At 44.2% G+C, this 21,745-nt stretch overlaps 1 protein-coding gene across 1 annotated transcript in view; it reads right to left on the reverse strand.

Annotated features, from left to right (window-relative positions):
• Positions 1 to 21,161, reverse strand: part of TMPRSS3 (transmembrane serine protease 3) — a 78,730-nt gene extending 57,569 nt beyond the window's left edge. Inside the window, exons 1-4 of the mRNA XM_040422075.1 lie at positions 21,147 to 21,161; positions 9,150 to 9,291; positions 3,716 to 3,832; positions 1,063 to 1,179 (exon numbers count right to left, since the gene is read on the reverse strand). Coding sequence (XP_040278009.1) covers positions 1,063 to 1,179; positions 3,716 to 3,832; positions 9,150 to 9,291; positions 21,147 to 21,161 — 391 coding nt within the window. The remainder of the gene's footprint in view (positions 1 to 1,062; positions 1,180 to 3,715; positions 3,833 to 9,149; positions 9,292 to 21,146) is intronic.
• Between the last annotated feature and the right edge of the window lie 584 nt (positions 21,162 to 21,745).

A 21,745-nucleotide genomic window follows, 5' to 3' on the forward strand; every position in this document is an offset into this window, starting at 1 on the left:
GAGGTGATTTTGTTGCTGATCACTTGTCACTAGGATCTAGTTCTTATGGGATGATTTACAAACAACCTATAACATCTTACTGATGATATGTTCTGAGTGTGGACCTTATATGTTCAGTATAGTTGGTGGTGGCCCTCAGAATCGTGTCCTTTGGTAGGCCCAATGAAGCTATTCCACTGACTCTCCTCTCCAATCAGCCTTGAATTGGGGTTCCTTAGGGCCACCAGATGAAACTACTCTCTGGGCCCAACCCCTATATCGTCGATAAAGTCTAATTGATTCAAAACCTAAGACATAGACCCTATTGGACAGTGATTAGCTCAAAAGGCAACTCCAAAAGGATTTTTTTTTCTTGGATCTTTGGGGCCCAATATGGCTTCATAGACTGGGCCCACCGGAGGATCCTCTGGTACTCTGGTGGGCCAGTACAACCAATAGCTTACCGTATATCTTATAACCTTTCTTGTCCCTCCACATTTCCCCCTGGTCTTGTTTGCTCAGATTCAAGATTGCTAACAACATCTGCTCATGGCTCTTCTTGGGAGGGACCTAAAACAAGTCGGTGCAGTGCAGGGATGCAGCCTATTGTATAGCCGACCACATACGGAAGTGGTGGTCACACAGGTGGTTACCAATCATGGGTAACAGGGGTTCTTTTGTAGAACATATGGAGAAGTTTATTAGAACTGGCTTATTTTTAATTCGGTAGTCTTAATAAAAAGTGCACTGGAGTAAGATGAGTCAAATTTATGAGGAAGCAAAGGCCTCAAAATTTGGTGCATCTTCTGGTAGTCCATGCTCTAGAAAATCAAATCTATGTCCTGGCATAAATTTGTGCTGTAACGTACACTAGTTTCTGGCCTAAATTATACTAAATCTGTTGGGACATTAAAGTTCTCGCCCTTCCACTAAGTCCCACCAACTTTGTAAGGGTGCCATTTTATGTAGTCACAATTTTAATTGTGCCTTGTGATTTTTGTGTTCACCAGAAATTTGCCATACAGGTTTCCCCCTCCACCCAAGTGTTTTTGGACACCCCAAATAAAGATAGGCTGTGATTACCACATCTGAGTTCATCATCTCCGTCTGGACAGTCGTAGACTCCGTCGCACCGTTTGGACTTCAGGATACATTTGGAAGAGGATTGGCAGCGGATCTTCCCAGGACATGTGTAGTGAACTAGGAAAAGAAAGTTAAAATATGTCTACCATTATATCTCAGGCTTCTGTGCTCTCCTCCTCAAGTTTTATGTTGCAGATCTTCTTGTTCTGTTTGGCTTCTTTGTATAAGCACAAGCCCTTCACAGGCTCAGAAAATCTGGAGCTCATGACCATTACGGCAAGGGCAGGATGGACTACAAGCAATATGGCATGTATACAGTCCATAGGGCAGATTGTGCAGCCCCGCCTTCAACCGGTCATACTGTATTATGATGACATCACGTATTAGTGGTAGGCAGTTTAGAGAGCACCTAAGTCATTGGCACTGATCGAGGCGTTTAAGGCTGCCACACACTGGTAGGCAAAGCTGAGCAAAATCCGTTCTGCGCTGACAACAAAAATCATTTGATTTCTTGTCATCTGAATGTCCATATTTTTGAAGATTCATTTCCTAATATATCCATATACCAACCTGATCTATGTTTCTGATACACTGCTCCAAATCTCCTGCACATTCATCTAGCCGCCACTAGAGGGAGCATAGGAGCTTACTTCATACTGTTTATACATTGAACTCAATAATAACTCAGTATATGGAACACTCCCTCTAGTGGTGACAGCCAGAATTCAATTATTTAAAGAGTTTGTGCCACAGGATAGGGGGATAGCATTCTGACCAGTTGGGGTCTGACTGTTGGGACCCCCACCAATCAGAGAACGGGATTCTTGTGTCTCTCTGTATGAATGGAGTGTGCATGCTGCCACTCCATTTGTGTCTATAGGACTGCCTGAGATTGATGACAGCTTTTCTTCAGCAGTCCCAGAGAGACACCAGTGTTCATGCTGCATTCATACTGGGAGACACAGGACCTCATTTCTCGTGATCGTGAGGGTCCCAGAGGTTGAACCCCTGTGATCAGACTTATTCCTTATCCTGTGGCACAAACTCTGTAAATGAATGAATTCTGGCTGCCTGCGGCCACCACTAGGGGGAGCTTACTGTATACTGAGTTAATATAGAGTTCAACATGCCATTTGGCACATGCCTTATTGAAGACAGCACAATTTATAAGCTTTGAACAATCTACACCGATGGAAAAAAGAAGGCAGGGATCGGTCATGGCCTCCTGTGCCCCAATAGATTTATTATAATTTATTGCCAAAAAGTGGTGTAAATTATAGGTCAATTGAGGACCTTCTAGAAGATGTACCTCTTAAAGGGGTTGTGTCACAAAACATTCTACATTTTTCAAACCAGCTTCTGGATCTGAATACTTTTTGTAATGGCCTGTAATTAAAAATTTAGTATAGCCATTGAGCTATTCAGTAAAATCTATCTGTATAGCGCCACCTGCTGTTTGTTCTTTTCCTTATTTTTTTGTCCATCTCACTGAGCTGGTCGAACATGCTCAGTTTAAATCCTAAACTGCCACCAGCCGTATGTTCTGTTAGAAGCTGAGGCAGTCACAGGGAGAGAGCAGCAGCAGAAAGGACACACCCCCTGAGCTGCAGCAGAAAGGACACGCCCCCTGAGCTGCAGCAGAAAGGACACACACCCTGAGTTGCAGCAGAAAGGACACACACCCAGAGCTGCAGCTGAAAGGACACACACCCTGAGCTGCAGCAGAAAGGACACGCCCCCTGAGCTGCAGCAGAAAGGACACACCCCCTGAGCTGACAGCTTGAAATAAATATAGCAGAGCAATGAATGTGGGAGATCTCTGGATCCATGTGAGGTACAGGGTTGGTTCTAGCTTTGTTAGAAAGGTACCTTAATGTACTATACCAGGGATGCCCAACCTGTGGCCCTCCAGCGGATGCAAAACTACAACTCCCAGCATGCCCGGACAGCCTACAGCTATCAGCCTACAGCAGGGCATGATGGGAGTTGTAGTTTTACAACAGCTGGAGGGCGGCAGGTTGCGCATCCCAGTACTATATAATGTCTGATTTTCATTTTTATATTCCATCTTTAATAAGTTTGGCGCACCGGTGTATGAAATGGGGGTTTTAATACATTTCCGCTGTATCAATGCAGGGGATTTGGAGCTCTGTATCAGCAAAGCTATATTAAGAAATTATTAGAATTTTGGAAGATTCACGTTTTTTTTTTTTGCGTCATTCGCTTCTCGTGTAAAATCCCGATCGATACGCGGCCTGCCTTTTGCCCGCTAGACGGCCCCGCCGTCGCTCTTCGAGGCGAGCAGATCCGAGAGGAGACCCGCGGAAGATTAATGCAACCTAGAAGTGCACAGGGACCAGGCATTAGACACGGTCAGACAGTGAATTCTCGCTAAGTAGAAGAGTGCATGAAACTCATCCGGCGTAATGAATGTCTACTGTCCAATTAAGCCATTAATACGCTGATAAACAAGCCATCAAGTCATCGGCCATTCATCGCGCCCTCAGACAGCCAAGGTGAGGAAGGTCAGCTCGCTTTTGCTTAATGAAAAAGAAGCCGCCAACCGTCTCCATTCTTCCTTTCAAGTGGCTTGTAAAACATTTAATCCCTGACAATTTAATGGAGACGCCGCTGAATAATGAATAGCGCTCACCAATCAGGCCGGTAGCAATCACCAGGGCGATAGCCAGGACGGCGAGGAGGAGGATGATGACATATTTCATGGGGATGACGGGATGGCACTTGGAGGATCCATCACTTTCTCTGGTCTCTGGGAGGAAAAAAAAATAATCTGAAACATAGAAACAATCCGGACATTTACGCACTATCCAAGGACGTCACCATATTGGCATTACCCCGCGGTCGTGACATTCGTTATTCTTCCAGTTGGGTTGTTTGAAGAGGCTGCGGCACTCCAGTCAGCTGACAGTTTACCAAGGACAGCGCCGTCCTTTGTATAGTGGCCGCTCTTGGTATTGCAGCTCAGGCCCATTCACTTGGCCCTGTGACCGATGAACATGATGTCCCCGGACTCGCCAGAGCACCATGGCCTCTTCAAACCTGGGAGTCGGACCACCACCGGTCTGATATTGATGACATATCGTGAGGATAGATAATCAATATTCTACAACCCCTTAAAGGGGTTGTACCACAAAAAATATTCTACAGCTTTCAAACCAGCACCTGGATCTGAACACTTTTTGTAATTGCATGTAATTAATAATTTAATATTAAGTTATTCAATAAAATGTATCTGTACAGCGCCACCTGCTGTTTGTTCATATTCTTATTTTTTTTGTCCTGCTCACTGAGAAGGACTCACATGCTCAGTTTCATCCTTCAACTGCCTCCTGAGCTGTGATAGGGCGAGAGCTGCAGCAGAAAGGACACGCCCCCTGAGCTGCAGCAGAAAGGACACGCCCCCTGAGCTGCAGCAGAAAGGACACGCCCCTTGAGCTTTCAGCTTGATATAAATCTCGCAGAGCAATGAATGGGGAGATCTCGGGATCAATGTGAGGTAAATTTCCGTGGACTGTATGATGTCTCCCTATGTACGCTCCCTATATACATGCACACTGGGTTTGGATGAGCATGCATGTGTTTTCAGTAGGGAGAGGGGAATTAGCTTCTGGAAAAAACTTCTGACAGCTTATCTCCCTGGAGAACAAAGGATCGGACATGTTAGTACACATCCGATACTGTTTGGTCTGGCTAAAATCTGTGGGTTCGGCCAACGTAAGTCTGCCAAACCTTAAAGGGGTTTTCCTGGAATTGAGGAAAGCAATATTGATTGGTGGGGGAACGACTCCGAGCATCTCAGACAATCGGTTGTTGGTGTCATTGGCCTGTCACTTGGCCTCCGGGCAGCTCAGTCCCATTCAAGTGAAGGGATTGAGCTGCAATACCAAGCATGGCCACTATACAATGCATGGCGCTGTTTAGACATGAGCTAAAAGATTCTACAGAATCATTTCGTCCAAATCAGCAGAGCTCTTAGAAACAATTTGTCCAATCAGCAGGGCTTCATCATTTGCATAAACCCTGCAGATTGGACAAAATTATTCTGTAGAATCTTTTAGCTCCTCCCTAGCGCTGTTTGCGGTGTAGTATGAGGAAACTGCATGACTGACCCAAACGCTGCCAGTTGTCGGACCGCCACCGATTGAATGACGTATCTCGAGGATGAGGTATCAGTATTTATTTTTATTTTTTTCTGGGGAAAACCGCTTTAATTGACAGGGGTGTACTTACTTATGCAAAATGTTATTTTACACCCCAGATCGAAATTATCTCATCTTAGGGCTTTGTCAATGGACAGAGGATCGATTTTTTATTTTTTATGCCCTGACACATCAAATCTTCCGCATTTGACCAGGGGCGTGTTTACTTTTGCAATGGACTGCGATCTGCTTTTTCCTTGCACGTCTCGGTATGTGGGAGCAGGTGAGGGTTAGGTGCTACCTGGGGTTGTTTAGCCGTACATTATGCGGACCTCTCCGCCTTGTCGGCGGCTGCAGGCTTTGCTAAGCTGTAACTATGTTTCCGGGCGCATTTTTCTCCAATAATTAGGAAGAATGGCTGGCAGGACAGATGGGGAGGGAGGAAGAAGTCAGCTTTTTTTTTTTTTCTCTCCCTCTGGCAAAATTACAAGTTTAAGCAAATGAACATCTGCATATTCAAACCCTGCAGATTACAGGACAATGAAACGCGGCAGCTGGAAAATTAATGGGAAGCAATTTAAAGATAGAGCTCAATTCCCCGAACCTAAATAAAAACAAAATCTGTATTTATAGCCGTCAGGTTATCTCGCAGGATGGGGGGGGGGGGGGGGGGGGGGGGGTGAGCACTTATACAACTCAGCTGTTTCTGCTGAAAGTCATAAAAAAGTTGTATGTTCCCATCGGGTGTTGAAACCAAACTCTGCGGCAGTGTACGCACAGTGCATCGACGAGCGGAGGGGGTTCCATAGCTTTAAAAAGCCCCCGCTGAGCAGTTTAGGAGAAAATACTGTGTGAAATAAAATAATATTTCTAGACTGATTTATTTTGGAGGTTAATGAGTGCTGTATAAATCTCTATGCAGTGAGCTCCCCCTAGTGGTGGCTGCTGGCAGTCAGAATTGTATCATGTAAGGAACGCAGAATATTCCGAGCACCGAACACTATAACAGACCTGGACTTATTTTGACTTAAAGAGGTTGTCCCATCTCAACATTTGGGACATAGCGTTAGGAAGTGCCATAAATATTAGACAGGTGCTGGTCTCACCTCTGGGACCTGCTCCTATCTTCAGAAAGGGGCCCCCGAAAGTGAAGGAGAGTGCACTGGGCATGCCAGGTGTGCACTCCTTTCACTGTTATGGGACTTTCAAAAATAGCCAAGCGAGTGTCCCATAGCAGTGAATGGAATTAATAATGCCCCCAGTAATAGTAATGCCCCTTTAGTGCCCCCCATTAATATGAATGCCCGAATTATTGCCCCACAGAATTAATAATGCCACTATTAGCACCCCCCAGAATTAATAGTGCCCCCATTAGAGCCCCCAGTAATATTAATGCACCCATTAGTGCCCCCAGTAATAATAATGCCCCTATTAGTGCCCTCCAGTAATAGTAATGCCCCCATTAGTGCCCCCAGAATTAATAATGCCACCACTAGCGCTGCCCAGCATTTATAATTCTACCATTAGCACCCCCAGAATTAATAATGCCCCCATTAGAGCCCCCAGTAATATTATTGCACCCATTAGTGCCCCCAGTAATAGTAATGCCCCATTAGTGTTCCCTAGTAATAGTAATGCACCCATTAGTGCCCCCAGTAATATGAATGTCCCAATTATTGCCCCCCAGAATTAATAATGCCACCATTAGAGCCCCCAGTAATATTAATGCACCCATTAGTGCCCCCAGTAATACCAATGCCCCCATTAGTGTCCCCCAGTAATAGTAATGCCCCTATTAGTGCCAGCCAGTAATAGTAATGCCCCCATTAATGCCCCATTAGTGCCCCCCAGAATTATTAATGCCCCCATTCGTGCCAGCAAGTAATGGTAATGTCCCCATTAGTGCCCCCCAGAATTACTAATATCCCTATTAGTGCCCCCAGTAATAGTAATTCCCCCATTAGTGCCCCCAGTAATAATAATGCCCCTATTAGTGCCCTCCAGTAATAGTAATGCCCCCATTAGTGCCCCCAGAATTAATAATGCCACCACTAGCGCTGCCCAGCATTTATAATTCTACCATTAGCACCCCCAGAATTAATAATGCCCCCATTAGAGCCCCCAGTAATATTATTGCACCCATTAGTGCCCCCAGTAATAGTAATGCCCCATTAGTGTTCCCTAGTAATAGTAATGCACCCATTAGTGCCCCCAGTAATATGAATGTCCCAATTATTGCCCCCCAGAATTAATAATGCCACCATTAGAGCCCCCAGTAATATTAATGCACCCATTAGTGCCCCCAGTAATACCAATGCCCCCATTAGTGTCCCCCAGTAATAGTAATGCCCCTATTAGTGCCAGCCAGTAATAGTAATGCCCCCATTAATGCCCCATTAGTGCCCCCCAGAATTATTAATGCCCCCATTCGTGCCAGCAAGTAATGGTAATGTCCCCATTAGTGCCCCCCAGAATTACTAATATCCCTATTAGTGCCCCCAGTAATAGTAATTCCCCCATTAGTGCCCCCCAGAATTAATAATGCCCCAATTAGTGTGAGCAAGTAATAGTAATGCCCCCATTAGGGCCCCCCAGAATTACTAGTGCCCCTAGTAATGATGATGGACGAACATCTGCCGGGACGGTTCGCAAACACGATCGCGCGAACGTGATCAAATGTTCGCGAACCGCAAGTTCGCGGCGGGTCCCATTCATATTAATGGCAGGCGAACCTGAAAAACCTTAAGCTCATATTTGCAGCCAAGAAATAATTACTAGAAGTGCACAAATAGTCCCACAACATGGACAGTGACATACCAGATGTATTATTCCAATTTGCGATCTCTATAAAAAAAAATTCAATGCGAAATATCGGCAATATTAGACAGTACATTTACATTGGCAGCCGGGCATTTAAAAATGGCGCCCCCTGGGACCATGGCCGCTGGGTGTCTGTTGTTTTAAAGAGCATTTGAGTCGAATGGAATTTTTCCTAAACTTCGGACTGAATTCCACTTCAGATGCTTCATTTCCACTCAACACTACTCATTATGGTATCGGAGCCTGGGTCCATTGATGGATCTTCTGGTATTGTGGTGGCCCAGCTCTACTCTTGTTTTGCATCCAAGGCTCTTGCTTCCTGCTTATATTGTCCTAGTCCTCAGCTTGTCTGATCTATGTTCTGAATTAAGTTATAGGTCTATAGGTTTAGGGGTCCCAAGGGGATACAGGGGGTGTGAATATATTTAGGAGCACCCTTTTAGGCAGGGGTGGGATTCAAATTTTTAACAACAGGTTCCCTACTCAACGGTGATCACGCAGCATCACAACACATGTTCACATATACATACACACATACACATAAATACACCATATACATGGTACACATACATAAATATACTATACATACACTGCACCCAACTAAGGAGCTAAACTATCAGTGGTGCTCAAAGCAATGGAAGCAAACATCTCCAGCTGCCCTGCCACCGCCAGAGCACCGGATCGGGACTCAGCCGGTAACTCGGTTCTCCGCTCAAGTTGTAATTTTAACAACCGTATCTGGAGAACTGTAGGGATCTGCCTGAATCACATGCCTGCTTTTAGGTAAGTCAAGTCTAAAAACAAGGCCAACACCATTTTTTTACAAGCTGGTGCTCGATGTGAGGAGCTTTTCCAAACTGACATCTCTGCACCACTGGTGGTGGGTAGTGGGGCCCCTGGCCTTAATGTCCTTCTGGCGCTCAGTGATCATGGTACCCCTGAGTCCGGGTGCTAAGTTTATTAGTTATTTTGGTTGACAACTCGCTATCTTTTGATATTTAGAGATGGATTTTGATGGTTGATCCATATTGTCTCCGTATTTTTTCCTGTTTATCTTTCTGCTTGTCGTATCCTCGTCACTTGGTGAGGTCGGGAGCCATGTCTTACCCGATCTGTTTTCTCCCGGATCCACTTTTGTTTTTGCTAGGAAAAATCTAAAGTAAGAGAAGGCGATGTCCACCACTGGCAGCTCATCTTCGGAAACAGATACGATTTCTAGACTACTGGAAGCCGGAGCCTCCTCCAGGGCCTGGAAGAAAGCAGACATCTCATGACACTTGATCAAAACGTAATAAGTTGTCGAAGAAAATAAAACAGAAACATAAAAAAGTCAGTAGCTGAGCCGAGTGGCCCCTAGTTTTGAAGTGCGTAGTATCATAATGGTGCTGCAAAGGTCTAAGGATTGGCTTAACCCATGGGTTTAAGCTCAGGGTTTATGGGGCAAACATCTTCTCTCCAGGCCAAGGTAAGCCTCCTGGTGTCTCCAGCATGTGGCCTACAGTGTCACAACCGTCCATGAGCTGTATGTTGTATTATAGCTCAGCCCCATTCCCTTCAAAGGAACTAAGCTGCAGTCACAGACCCAACCCATGGACTGTTGTGGCACTGTTGGTATAATATGTACAGGATGTAGACCCATGTTAGGTTATGGACATCCCTGGGGTCCTCACCAAGATCCAGGGCTGCCTAGATGTGGTTCCACCTCCACTAGGGTATCCTTTTGTGCACATGTCGTTTAACAGGTTAAAAAACAGTAAAGGTCATTTATGGGGTCTAGACTAGTGTTGGGCTACGCAGCCAATAAAGGTGCGTGGAGGTACTGGCACGCACTGTAATGCCGTAGCCATGTTGGCTACTGGCATTACAGTGATTGGCTGGCCGGAACACGTCATCGGGTGCTATATAGCACCCCATGACACGTGGTTCGGCTCAGTCTTAGTCAGGGAAAGCTGCAGCAGAAGGGACAGATAGTGTAGGGCCGGGAATAGTTTTTTCTTTTTTAGGCAGGGTTTACTGGTGAAAGGTGTTAGAGACCCAAAAGTCATTTTAAGGACTATTGTTTTATCTGGCTGCAATATATATTATTAGCACAACCTGCGCTAAATTGCAATTGTTTGGCCGCTGCTGACAGTGACACAACCTCTGCTACATCTGTTGTCTTACATTTGCGCTGTAAAATTTCACAGCGCAATTGTTTGGCTGCTGGTGACAGCGACATTACCAGCGCTACATCTCCAGTATAACGTTTGCGCATCCTAAATATCTGTGACATTCAGTGTAATTTATTTGCCGCTGGTGACAGCGACAATACCTGCTCTACATCTCCTGTATAACGTTTGCGCCTCCTAAATATCTGTGACATTCAGTGTAATTTATTTGCACATACACTTACAAAACCTGCGCTACTGTACGTGTGACATACTTGCAAGCATATATACCATTTAATATGCTCAAGGCGAGCAGTAAGGGACGGGGAAGTGGCCGTGCTGCTGATGTTGCACGCAGAGGCCATAGTCCTGGGCGCAGTGAAACTGTTCCTGCTGAGAGAGCACAAGAAACACACTCATCCACGATACCTAGCTTCATGTCCCAGTTTGCAGAGCGGCGCAGGACACCACTCTCGAAGTCAGACCAGTGCGACCAGGTGGTCAGTTGGATTGCAGCAGATAATGCTTCCAGTCGTTAAGCACCATCCTGTCTTCCACAAAGTCCAGTCTCAGTAGTCAAGAGTCTGGTCAACAGAATCCTCACCCTGATCCTCCTTCCTCCCACTATGGAGAGTCTTGGCAAACAAGTGATCCCACACTCGGATATTCCGAGGAGCTCTTTTCATCGCCATTCCTTGATTTGGGCCTCTCGCCAAGCCCGCTTGAAGAGGGACATGAGGAGATCTTGTGCACTGATTCCCAAACTCTTAGGCCCCTTTCACACGGGCGAGTATTCCGCGCGGATGCGATGCGTGAGTTGAACGCATTGCACCCGCACTGAATACCGACCCATTCATTTCTATGGGGCTGTTCACATGAGCGGTGATTTTCACGCATCACTTGTGCGTTGCGTGAAAATCGCAGCATGCTCTATATTCTGCATTTTTCACGCAACGCAGGCCCCATAGAAGTGAATGGGGCTGCGTGAAAATCGCAAGCATCCGCAAGCAAGTGCGGATGCGGTGCGATTTTCACGCACAGTTGCTAGGAGACGATCGGGATGGAGACCCGATCATTATTATTTTCCCTTATAACATGGTTATAAGGGAAAATAATAGCATTCTGAATACAGAATGCATAGTAAAACAGCGCTGGAGGGGTTAAAAAAAAAAAAAAAAATTTAACTCACCTTAGTCCACTTGATCGCGCAGCCGGCATCTCCTTCTGTCTCCTTTGTTGAACAGGACCTGTGGTGAGCATTAATTACAGGAACAGGACCTTTGATGACGTCACTCCGGTCATCACATGGTACGTCACATGATCTTTTACCATGGTGATGGATCATTTGATGACCGGAGTGACGTCATCAAAGGTCCTGTTCCTGTAATTAATGCTCACCACAGGTCCTGTTCAACAAAGGAGACAGAAGGAGATGCCGGCTGCGCGATCAAGTGGACTAAGGTGAGTTAAATTATTTATTTATTTTTTTAACCCCTCCAGCGCTGTTTTACTATGCATTCTGTATTCAGAATGCTATTATTTTCCCTTATAACCATGTTATAAGGGAAAATAATACAATCTACAGAACACCGATCCCAAGCCCGAACTTCTGTGAAGAAGTTCGGGTTTGGGTACCAAACATGCACGATTTTTCTCACGCGAGTGCAAAACGCATTACAATGTTTTGCACTCGCGTGGAAAAATCGCGGGTGTTCCCGCACATTTTCCCGCAACGCCCGTGTGAAAGAGGCCTTAAGCATCCACAGTCAGAAAAAGACGACGGTGGGGAACGGCAATTAGTGTTTTACGAGGTGGATGATGATGATGATGAGACACAATTGCCAATAAGTCATCGGCAATTAGTGTCTCAAGAGGTTCATGATGAGGATGAGACACAGTTGTCAATAAGTGAGGTTCTTATTAGGTCAACAAGTCAGGAGGATGACCAGAGTGAGGAAGTGGAAGAGAAGGTACTGGACGATGAAATCACTGACCCAACCTGGGAAGGTGGCAAGCCGAGCGAGGACAGCAGTACAGAGGGGGAGGGACCTGCAGCACCGTAACAGGCTGGAAGAGGCAGTGGGGTGGCAAAAGGGAGAAGGTGGGCTACACCAAACGGGCCCGAAACAGTATTTATGTCCAGATATGTGCCGCCTCACAATAGTTATGTCCAGATATGTGCCACCTCACAGTAGTTATGCCCAGATATGTGCCACCTCACAGTAGTTATGCCCAGATATGTGCCCCCCTAGACAGTAGTTATGCCCAATATGTGCCCCTTTACCGTAGCTATGCCCAGATATATGTCCCCTCACAGAAGTTATATCCAGATATGTGCCCCCTCACAGTAATTATGCCTAGATATGTGCCCCCTTCACAGTAGTTATGCCCAATATGTGCCCCCTCACAGTAGTTATATCCAGATATGTGCCCCCTCACAGTAATTATGCCTAGATATGTGCCCCCTTCACAGTAGTTATGCCCAATATGTGCCCCCTCACAGTAGTTATATCCAGATATGTGCCCCCTCACAGAAGTTATGTCCAGATATGTGCCCCCTCACAGTAGTTATGCCCAGGTATATGCCCCTTCACAGTTTTTTGCCCAGATATATGCCTCCTCACAGTAGTTATACCCAGAGAGGTGCCCCTTTACAGTAGTTATGCCCAAATATGTTCCCCTTTCACATTAGTTATGGCCAGATATGTGCCCCTCACAGTAGTTATACCCAGATATGTGCCCCCTCACAGTAGTTATGCCCAGATATGTGCCCCCTTACAGTAGTTATGTCCAGATATGTGCCCCTCACAGTAGCTATGCCCAGATATGTTCCCCCTCACAGTAGCTATGCCCAAATATATGCCCCCTCACAGTAGTTATGCCCAGATATATGCCCCCTCACAGTAGTTATGCCCAGGTATATGCCCCCTCACAGTAGTTATGCCCAGATATGTGTCCTCTCACAGTAATTATGCCCAAGTATGTGCCCCTTCACAGTATTTATGCCCAGATATATGCCCCCTCACAGTAGTTATGCCCAGAGATTTTCCCCCTTCACAGTAGTTATGCCCAGATATGTTCCCCCTCACAGTAGTTATGCCCAGATATGTTCCCCCTCACAGTAGTTATGCCCAGATATGTGCCCCCTCACAGAAGCTATGCCCAGATATGTGCCCCCTTACAGAAGCTATTCCCAGATATGTGCCCCCTGACAGTAGTTATGCCTAGATATGTGCCTCATCACAGTAGTTATGCTGGACCTCTGCTCCGGAGAGATGGTGGAGCACAGAGTCCAGCAGTCAGACTCCCATCCTGTGGATAGGGGATATGTGTAACACTTGGCATACATCCTGTAAGGGGGCAGTTACTTTTCTTATATGAAACCAGGAGGGTAAACTTTGAGCTAGAACTTACACTACTTTCTGGGGCAAGTTATAGTAAATCTGGTGGCCTGCTAAGCCCCACCCTTTTTGCCACAAAATAAAAATGGTGTGAGCCGTAATTAGCGACTTTTTTCCACAATATTATACTGGCCTAAAAGCTTTAATAAATGCCCCTCTTTGTATTTAATTTCCTCATCATTTTCTAAATCTCTGCCTGCTGTCAGTGAATGAGAACACTATTGCTTCCATTCAAAGACAGTAATCTTGTACACATACCTCCGAACTTTTGAAAATTACAGAGGGACAATATGTGCGGCCACGTCTCTAACTCTGCCCAAAACATAACTATACACACCCGATCCCATCCAGTCACACTAATGCCCCCACATAATAATTATTTCCTCTTTATGCCCCCTCACAGTAGTTATGCCCATATATGTGCCCCTCACAGTAGTTAGGCCCTGATATGTGCTTCCTTACAATAGTTATGCCCAGATATGTGCCCCCTCACAGTAGTTATGGCCTGATATGTGCCCCCTTACAGTACTTATACCCACAGATATGTGCCCCCTCACAGTAGTTATGTCCAGATATGTGCCCCCTCACAGTAGTTATGTCCAGATATGTGCCCCCTCACAGTAGTTATGTCCAGATATGTGCCCCCTTCACAGTACTTATGTCCAGATATGTGCCCCCTTCACAGTACTTATACCCAGATATGTACCCCCTTCACAGGAAGTAAAAAACAAACAGTAAATACTGACCTGGTTCCTCCGATGATCACATGCACCCGGCGCTCCCCAGCAGCAGGCAGGATACTGTTACACATCGCACTGCTGTGTAGGAGGAGCAGAGGATGATTCCCGGCCTGCACCGCTCCTCCTCCTGTGCCCCAGACTGACACATTGTAACAAACTAGCATAAAGATGTGTGCAGCCACTACTGATGGGTTTAGCTTAAAGGGGTTATCCAACCCCTGTCGCTCCTGATCCCCGCATGGCCACCGATGCTAGGGAGGCTCGATGCAGCTGTGCAGGGAGCAGATGCTACATGGCTTCTGGGGCGCGGGGTAAGTATAACCTATATGAGGAGCCCGGGCATTAGGGGGGTCATTATAGGGGTGGGATAACCCCTTTAATTTCCCTGCAGGGCCACCACAGGAGCAATGAAACAATCAATGGATTGTCTGTGTAATGCTGGTCAGGACTGGTCCTCCTGAGCAAAAGACCTTTTAACAGCAGAGAGATGCGGATCCTGAACAGAGGACAAGTTTCTGAACTTGACGACCCCTTTATAGAGGACCCGTCCCCTTTCCTGACAGGTCTGTTTCAGTAACTATTTGCATTCCCCATGTAATAACAATTCTGGAGCATCTATTCTCACTGTGCTGTTCCTCTAATATTCCTACTGCAAGTTTATAATTGAATTGTCAGCAGCCTGCAATAAAGGTCCAGCTGTGTGTTTCCAGTTGGGGGTGTGTCCCTGCACAGTCTGACACTATCCAATCAGTGCTGCCAGTTTTAGACTGTGCAGGGACACACCCCCAACTGGTAACATCCAGCTGGACCTTTATTGTAAACTGCTAGTAACACATTCACAAATTTTCAGTAGGAACAACAGAGGAACAGCACTACATAAAGTAATAAAAATAGATGCTCTAGAAGTGTTATTTAATGGGGAATGTAAGTAGTTACTAAAAACAGATATACATTAATTGCCGCCAGCCACCAAATTGTGTCTGTTCTACTTTAGTCATATCTGCTCTCGCACCATGGCCTGCAGTAATATTTTTCTGTACCTGGAGTAAATTCATGGCCCCCAATGCAAAATCTGTAACAGGGCCCCCACCTACCATGTCCCATTTAAAATCCTAGTGTCTTCTTATGTGGCAGAGAAGCCTTTGGGCCCCATCAGGCACCAGGTGCGACTGCTGTCTCTGCATTCCCTATAGCTACCTGTAATCGCTCCTCAGGGGAGGGGCTAGAGGATTGAATTAAAATTTGTTCTGAGCCTCAATGCAACATTTTGTCCAAAAGGTTAAAAAAAAAAAAAAAGGCAGAAAAATAAGAAGCAAAAAAAATAGAAAATGTTTAGTTTTCACAGCAACGAGACGGAAAACAAGAAATTCTGCTTTCAAACAATATCAGCGCTTTGATGGTGATTGACGGAAATATCACAGACGCCGCGACGAGGAGTTTATTTTGTCTCCATCTATGTTTATTCCACAGTGATGGATTTTGACGCCTCAGTAAACTTACAAGACCATTATTCAGGATGCTCTGTCTAGCTCAGAGTAAAATTTGCAGATGTAGCAGAGCTGAGTTTATTAGACAGCAGGGCTGGTCAGAGTAAGGACAGTTAGGTCAGTCAAATGAGGGACAGGGTAGATATCAGATGTAAAAGTGTTGTGCAACATAAAAACACACATATAGCAGAGCTGAGATTATCCTGTATAGCAAAGCTGAGTTTGTCAGCCGAGAAGATCAAATACAGGAGAGTTTAGGATTTCAGAATGTAGTGTTGTGCAAAAAAAGAAAATACACTGCAAACCTGAGTTTGTCAGAGGTACTAGAACTGAATTTGTAAAATGAACTAAAAGCACTCAGTTTAAAAAAATCCATAGACATAGATGAGCTGAGTTTGTCAGAGGTACTAAAACTGAGTTAGATTACTGTAACCGAGCTAAACAACATAACAAATATACAGAGAGGATTTTGTTCAGTGTAGTAGGTACAATGTACCAGAACTGAATCCAATGAAATGTACAAATATATATATATATATAGGTGGTAGGTGGGCCCGACATATTTTTGATCAATAATATGCGCTAAGAGCTTCTTCACTGCTTTGCAGTAACTATATGGCGTCATGTATTTGACCCTGTTCACACATTTACCTGTTCACTTAGTCTTAGTAGTCTCAGTAGCATATAGTGGTGGGCTGCTACTGTTTTTTGTTTGCTGTATTATTGCCGGGTAGCTTGCACCTGCGATTTGTCTCAGGAGGTGCTGTTCCGTTTTTTGGATATATATATAGTATAGAGGACTAGGCATCCTCTTTGGAACTTAGAACTCCTCGCCCATCCCCCACCCCTTGGTGTTTTTAATCAGAGAAACAATGGAGCTGGACATTCCGTGTTAGAGTAGGTCCCACCTGATAAGAAGCTACCTTGCCGTCTGGTAGGTGGGCTCAACATATTTTTGATCAATAATATGCGCTAAGAGCTTCTTCACTGCTTTGCAGTAACTATATGGCGTCATGTATTTGACCCTGTTCACACATTCAACTGTTCACTTAGTCTTAGCGCATATAGTGGTGTGCTACTGTTTTTTGTTTGCTATATATATATATATATATATATATATATATATATATACACAGTACAGACCAAAAGTTTGGACACACCTTCTCATTCAAATAGTTTTCTTTATTTTCATGACTATGAAGGCATCAAAACTATGAATTAACACATGTGGAATTATATACATAACAAACAAGTGTGAAGCAACTGAAAATATGTCATATTCTAGGTTCTTCAAAGTAGCCACCTTTTGCTTTGATTACTGCTTTGCACACTCTTGGCATTCTCTTGATGAGCTTCAAGAGGTAGTCCCCTGAAATGGTCTTCCAACAGTCTTGAAGGAGTTCCCAGAGATGCTTAGCACTTGTTGGCCCTTTTGCCTTCACTCTGCGGTCCAGCTCACCCCAAACCATCTCGATTGGGTTCAGGTCCGGTGACTGTGGAGGCCAGGTCATCTGGCGCAGCACCCCATCGCTCTCCTTCATGGTCAAATAGCCCTTACTTTCAAAGTTTTCCCAATCTTTCGGCTGACTGACTGACCTTCATTTCTTAAAGTAATGATGGCCACTCATTTTTCTTTACTTAGTTGCTTTTTTCTTGCCATAATACAAATTCTAACAGTCTATTCAGTAGGACTATCAGCTGTGTATCCACCTGACTTCTCCTCAACGCAACTGATGGTCCCAACCCCATTTATAAGGCAAGAAATCCCACTTATTAAACCTGACAGGGCACACCTGTGAAGTGAAAACCATTTCAGGGGACTACCTCTTGAATCTCATCAAGAGAATGCCAAGAGTGTGCAAAGCAGTAATCAAAGCAAAAGGTGGCTACTTTGAAGAACCTAGAATATGACATATTTTCAGTTGTTTCACACTTGTTTGTTATGTATTTAATTCCACATGTGTTAATTCATAGTTTTGATGCCTTCAGTGTGAATCTACTATTTTCATAGTCATGAAAATAAAGAAAACTCTTTGAATGAGAAGGTGTGTCCAAACTTTTGGTCTGTACTGTATATGTAGCACTGCCAAGTTTGCTAAAAATATCAGACCTACAGTGGCATGCAAAAGTTTGGGCACCCCTGGTCAAAATGACTGTTACTGTGAACAGTTGAAAATGTAAAAGATGAAAATGAATATTTTTTTGGTGCTTTAAATACAAAGGGAATGCGTTGTCCTTTACGTTATGCTTTTTGGATATCATTTCACCTTCAACTAATGTATTGTGATTCCCCATATTCCCTGCGTTGCTGGCTAAATTTAATTTTTCCATCACATTTTACACTGCTCATTTCCATGGTTACGACCACCCTACAATCCATCAGTGGTGGCCGTGCTTTTTCCTATAGTGTGCAAGCATGACCACCACTGCTGGATTGCAGGGTGGTCGTAACCATGGAAACGAGCAGTGTATGAAAAATGTGATGGAATGGAAAAATGTGATGTGATGGAAAATGAATCTAGACAGCAAAGGAGGCAATATGTACAATCCCAATACATTAGTGCCTGGTATCAACTTTCTCTACATGATAAATGCAACTTGCTGAAGTGAGACAACCCCTTTAAGCAAGTTGAAGATGAAATTATCTCCAAAAGGCATAAAGTTAAAGATGACACATTCCCTTTGTATTTTCTTTCATTTCCATCTTTTACATTTTCAAAATAGCAAAAAAGGAAACGTGCCCAAAGCAAAACTTTGGGTACCCTGCATAGTTAGTACCTAGTAGCACCCTCTATGGCAAGTATCACAGCTTGTAAACGCTTTTTGTAGGAGCCAGAAGTCTTTCAGTTCTTGTTTGAGGGATTTTCATCCATTCTTCCTTGCAGATGTCTTCCAGTTCTGTGAGATTCCTGGGCTGTTTTGCATACACTGCTCTTTTGAGATCTAGCCACAGATTTTCACTGATGTTCAGATCAGGGGACTGTGAGGACCATGGTAAAACCTTCGGCTTGCGCCTTTTGAGGTTGTCTATTGTGAATTTAGTATCATTATCCATTTTTAGAAGCCATCCTTTTAGATATTCAGCTTTTCTTTATAGTTGGTGTCATGTTTGCTTCCAGAATTTGCCGAAATTTAATTTAATCCATTCTTCCCTCTACCCATGAAATATTCCCTGTGCCATTGGCCTCAACACCCAAAGTATGTGCACAGTGTCGCCCCCCCAGGGCCGATAGTGTCCGAGGTTTATCGGAATGCCGAGAGGTGTGGTCTAGCCTCAATAGTTTTGTGCATGTGTCACGGTGCTCCTACCTGGATACCGTTGCTCCCCAGGGTTAGGCTCCGAAGCAATAAAGGGGAAGAGTAATGGTGGAGGTGGAGAAATAGTCGAGTCCAGACTTTTATAAAGGTCAACAGCTTTACTTGAATAAACTTGCATCCAGACAATATTCAGACTCTCTCTTGGTTCCAGCAGGTTTTTGCATAAACTGGCAGGCAAACTTGAGTATTCTGCTTTATCTTTCTCTCTGCTGTGCTAAATTCAGCTTTAATCTGCCAGCTGGACTTTAGGACTGTTCCGATACCTCTGGAGTGGGGTGCCTTTGGCTGTTGACCCCCTGGCAATATTCTGTCAGGTTGCTCTATGAGTTGCTTCCCTCTGGAGGGACTCCTGCTGCAGGAGGGGGGACTCTCCTCGCTGCTACATCTTCACACATCTGCATCCAACACTAGAATGACAAAGACTGACTGAAACTTCTTGCAGGCACTCCCTTGGTAGGAAACAGGGCTGGCCCACTTATGCCCAAAAGGGGGAGAATGGAATGGCAAGCTCCATTCTATCTAAATATCTCTCTGCCAGATCCACTGCCACCTGCTGGTGAACCAGGCATATAACATGTAATACAACAAATAACAGTTACATAGCAGAACAATTAATGCACAGTGTAAGAGGACCTGGAATAAATACACAGATGACATTATTGTTAGACATTAAAGACAGTAGCAGGGTGTAGAAATGGTAATACCACTCTGAGGTATTACATATGATTGATCCAACCCCATGCTTAATGGTTGGAGAGGTGTTCATTTCATGAAATTCTGTGCCCTTTTTTCTCCAAACATACCTTTTGTGGCTAAAGATTTCTATTTTAACCTCTTCTGTCCACAGGACATTATTTCCATAATGTATCAGTCTTGTTTAGATGTTCACCTGATGCAGAATTTTGTGGTGAGGACGCAGGAGAGGTGGAGGCCATATTTGTGCAGGTGTCGCTAAACAGTAGCACAACTTCAGAGTCTGCTAAATCTTCCTGAAGGTCTTTTGCAGTCAAGCGGGCATTCTGATTTGCCTTTCTAGCAATCCTACAAGCAGCTGTCTCTGAAATTTTTCTTGGTCTTCCAGACCTTCTCTTGACCTCCACTGTCCTTGTTAACTGCCATTTCTTAATTACTTTTGAAACTTAGGCATCTCACAGAACTGAAAGACTTCACAAGGAAGATGAAAATCCCTCAAACAAGAACTGAAAGACTCTTGGCTGCTACAAAAAGCTGAGATACTTGCCAAAGGGGTGCTACTAGGCACTAACCATGCAGGGTGCCGGAAAATTTGTTTCAAGCGCTTTTTCCTTTTTGTTACTTACTTTCAAAATGTAAAAGATGAAAATGGAAAAAATATTTTTTTGCTTAAAATACAAAGGAATGTGTCTTTTTAACTTTGTCTTTTGGAGATCGTTTCATCTTCAGCTTGCTTAACCGTTTACAGTCACAGTAATTTTGACCAGGGATGCCCAAACTTTTGCATGCCTCAGTAAGTTTTTCAGAGGCACTAACACTAATGCCAAATGTAACAGAGATGAGCAATGTATTAAAATGTAGAGATGTAAAAGTGTTGATTTTGTTGCATGAGGCAGAGCTGAGTTTGTCAAGCAGTTTGTTAAGCTAGAACTACCAGTTAATGCGACCGTCATGTGACCCCCGATGTCTCATTATGGAGGAAAAAGTGTTAGGGGAGGTGCGATGATCAAAAGCATTTTCATGGCTTTCCCCTGACTATTTGGACCATTGTGCAGCCAAAACGACATGTAGAGGTTTAGAAGAGCTTATTTTGCACAAATTGTTGAATTACAGAGCTGAGTTTGTCACGTGCAGCAGAATTGACTTTTCTTTAGGTGACTGTAAATTAGCATGGTCTGTGGTTTTACATGGGACTGAGATAAACTTATCATGTTAAGATATCAAAGAGTTAAAACAGAAGTAAATTATGTTCTGACAGTTAATTGTCAAATAATTCAGCTCTGCTACATCAGTAACTCTCCCAGAAGCAGACACTTACCTTCTCAGTGATCATGGTGGGTGTTTGGACTACTTTCTCCTCTCATTATAACATGTGGCTATCGTTCTACCTTCTCGGAACTGCTTCCAATTGAGGATGGTGCAAGTGATACAGTGTAACTGAGCCCTGTCACTGACATCTGATAGTCGTGTAGTCACCATGGAAACCAGGAAGCCTGAAATCACTAGTGCCATTGATCAGATGACACACGTGCATATGTACATCAGCATCGCCCCAGCAAGAGGATGATGAGAGTAGAGGCTAAAGTACAATACAGCCATTGATGTAACTACAAGACACCAAGCGAAAAACAAATACTGCAACTAATCAATACAGATATACAGTGACAATATACACACCTATAGGTTATTACCAAGCCTTACTCCTGTCTATAGTGATCTATAAACTTATACATGGGAGCAGTATTATAGTAGTTATATTCTTGTACATAGGAGGCAGTATTATAGTAGTTATATTCTTGTACATAGGAGCAGTATTATAGTAGTTATATTATTGTATATAGGAGGCAGTATTATAGTAGTTATATTCTTGTACATAGGAAGCAGTATTATAGTAGTTATATTCTTTTACATAGGAGC

The sequence above is a fragment of the Bufo bufo genome, chromosome 3 (assembly GCF_905171765.1).
Source record: "Bufo bufo chromosome 3, aBufBuf1.1, whole genome shotgun sequence".
NCBI lineage: Eukaryota > Metazoa > Chordata > Amphibia > Anura > Bufonidae > Bufo > Bufo bufo.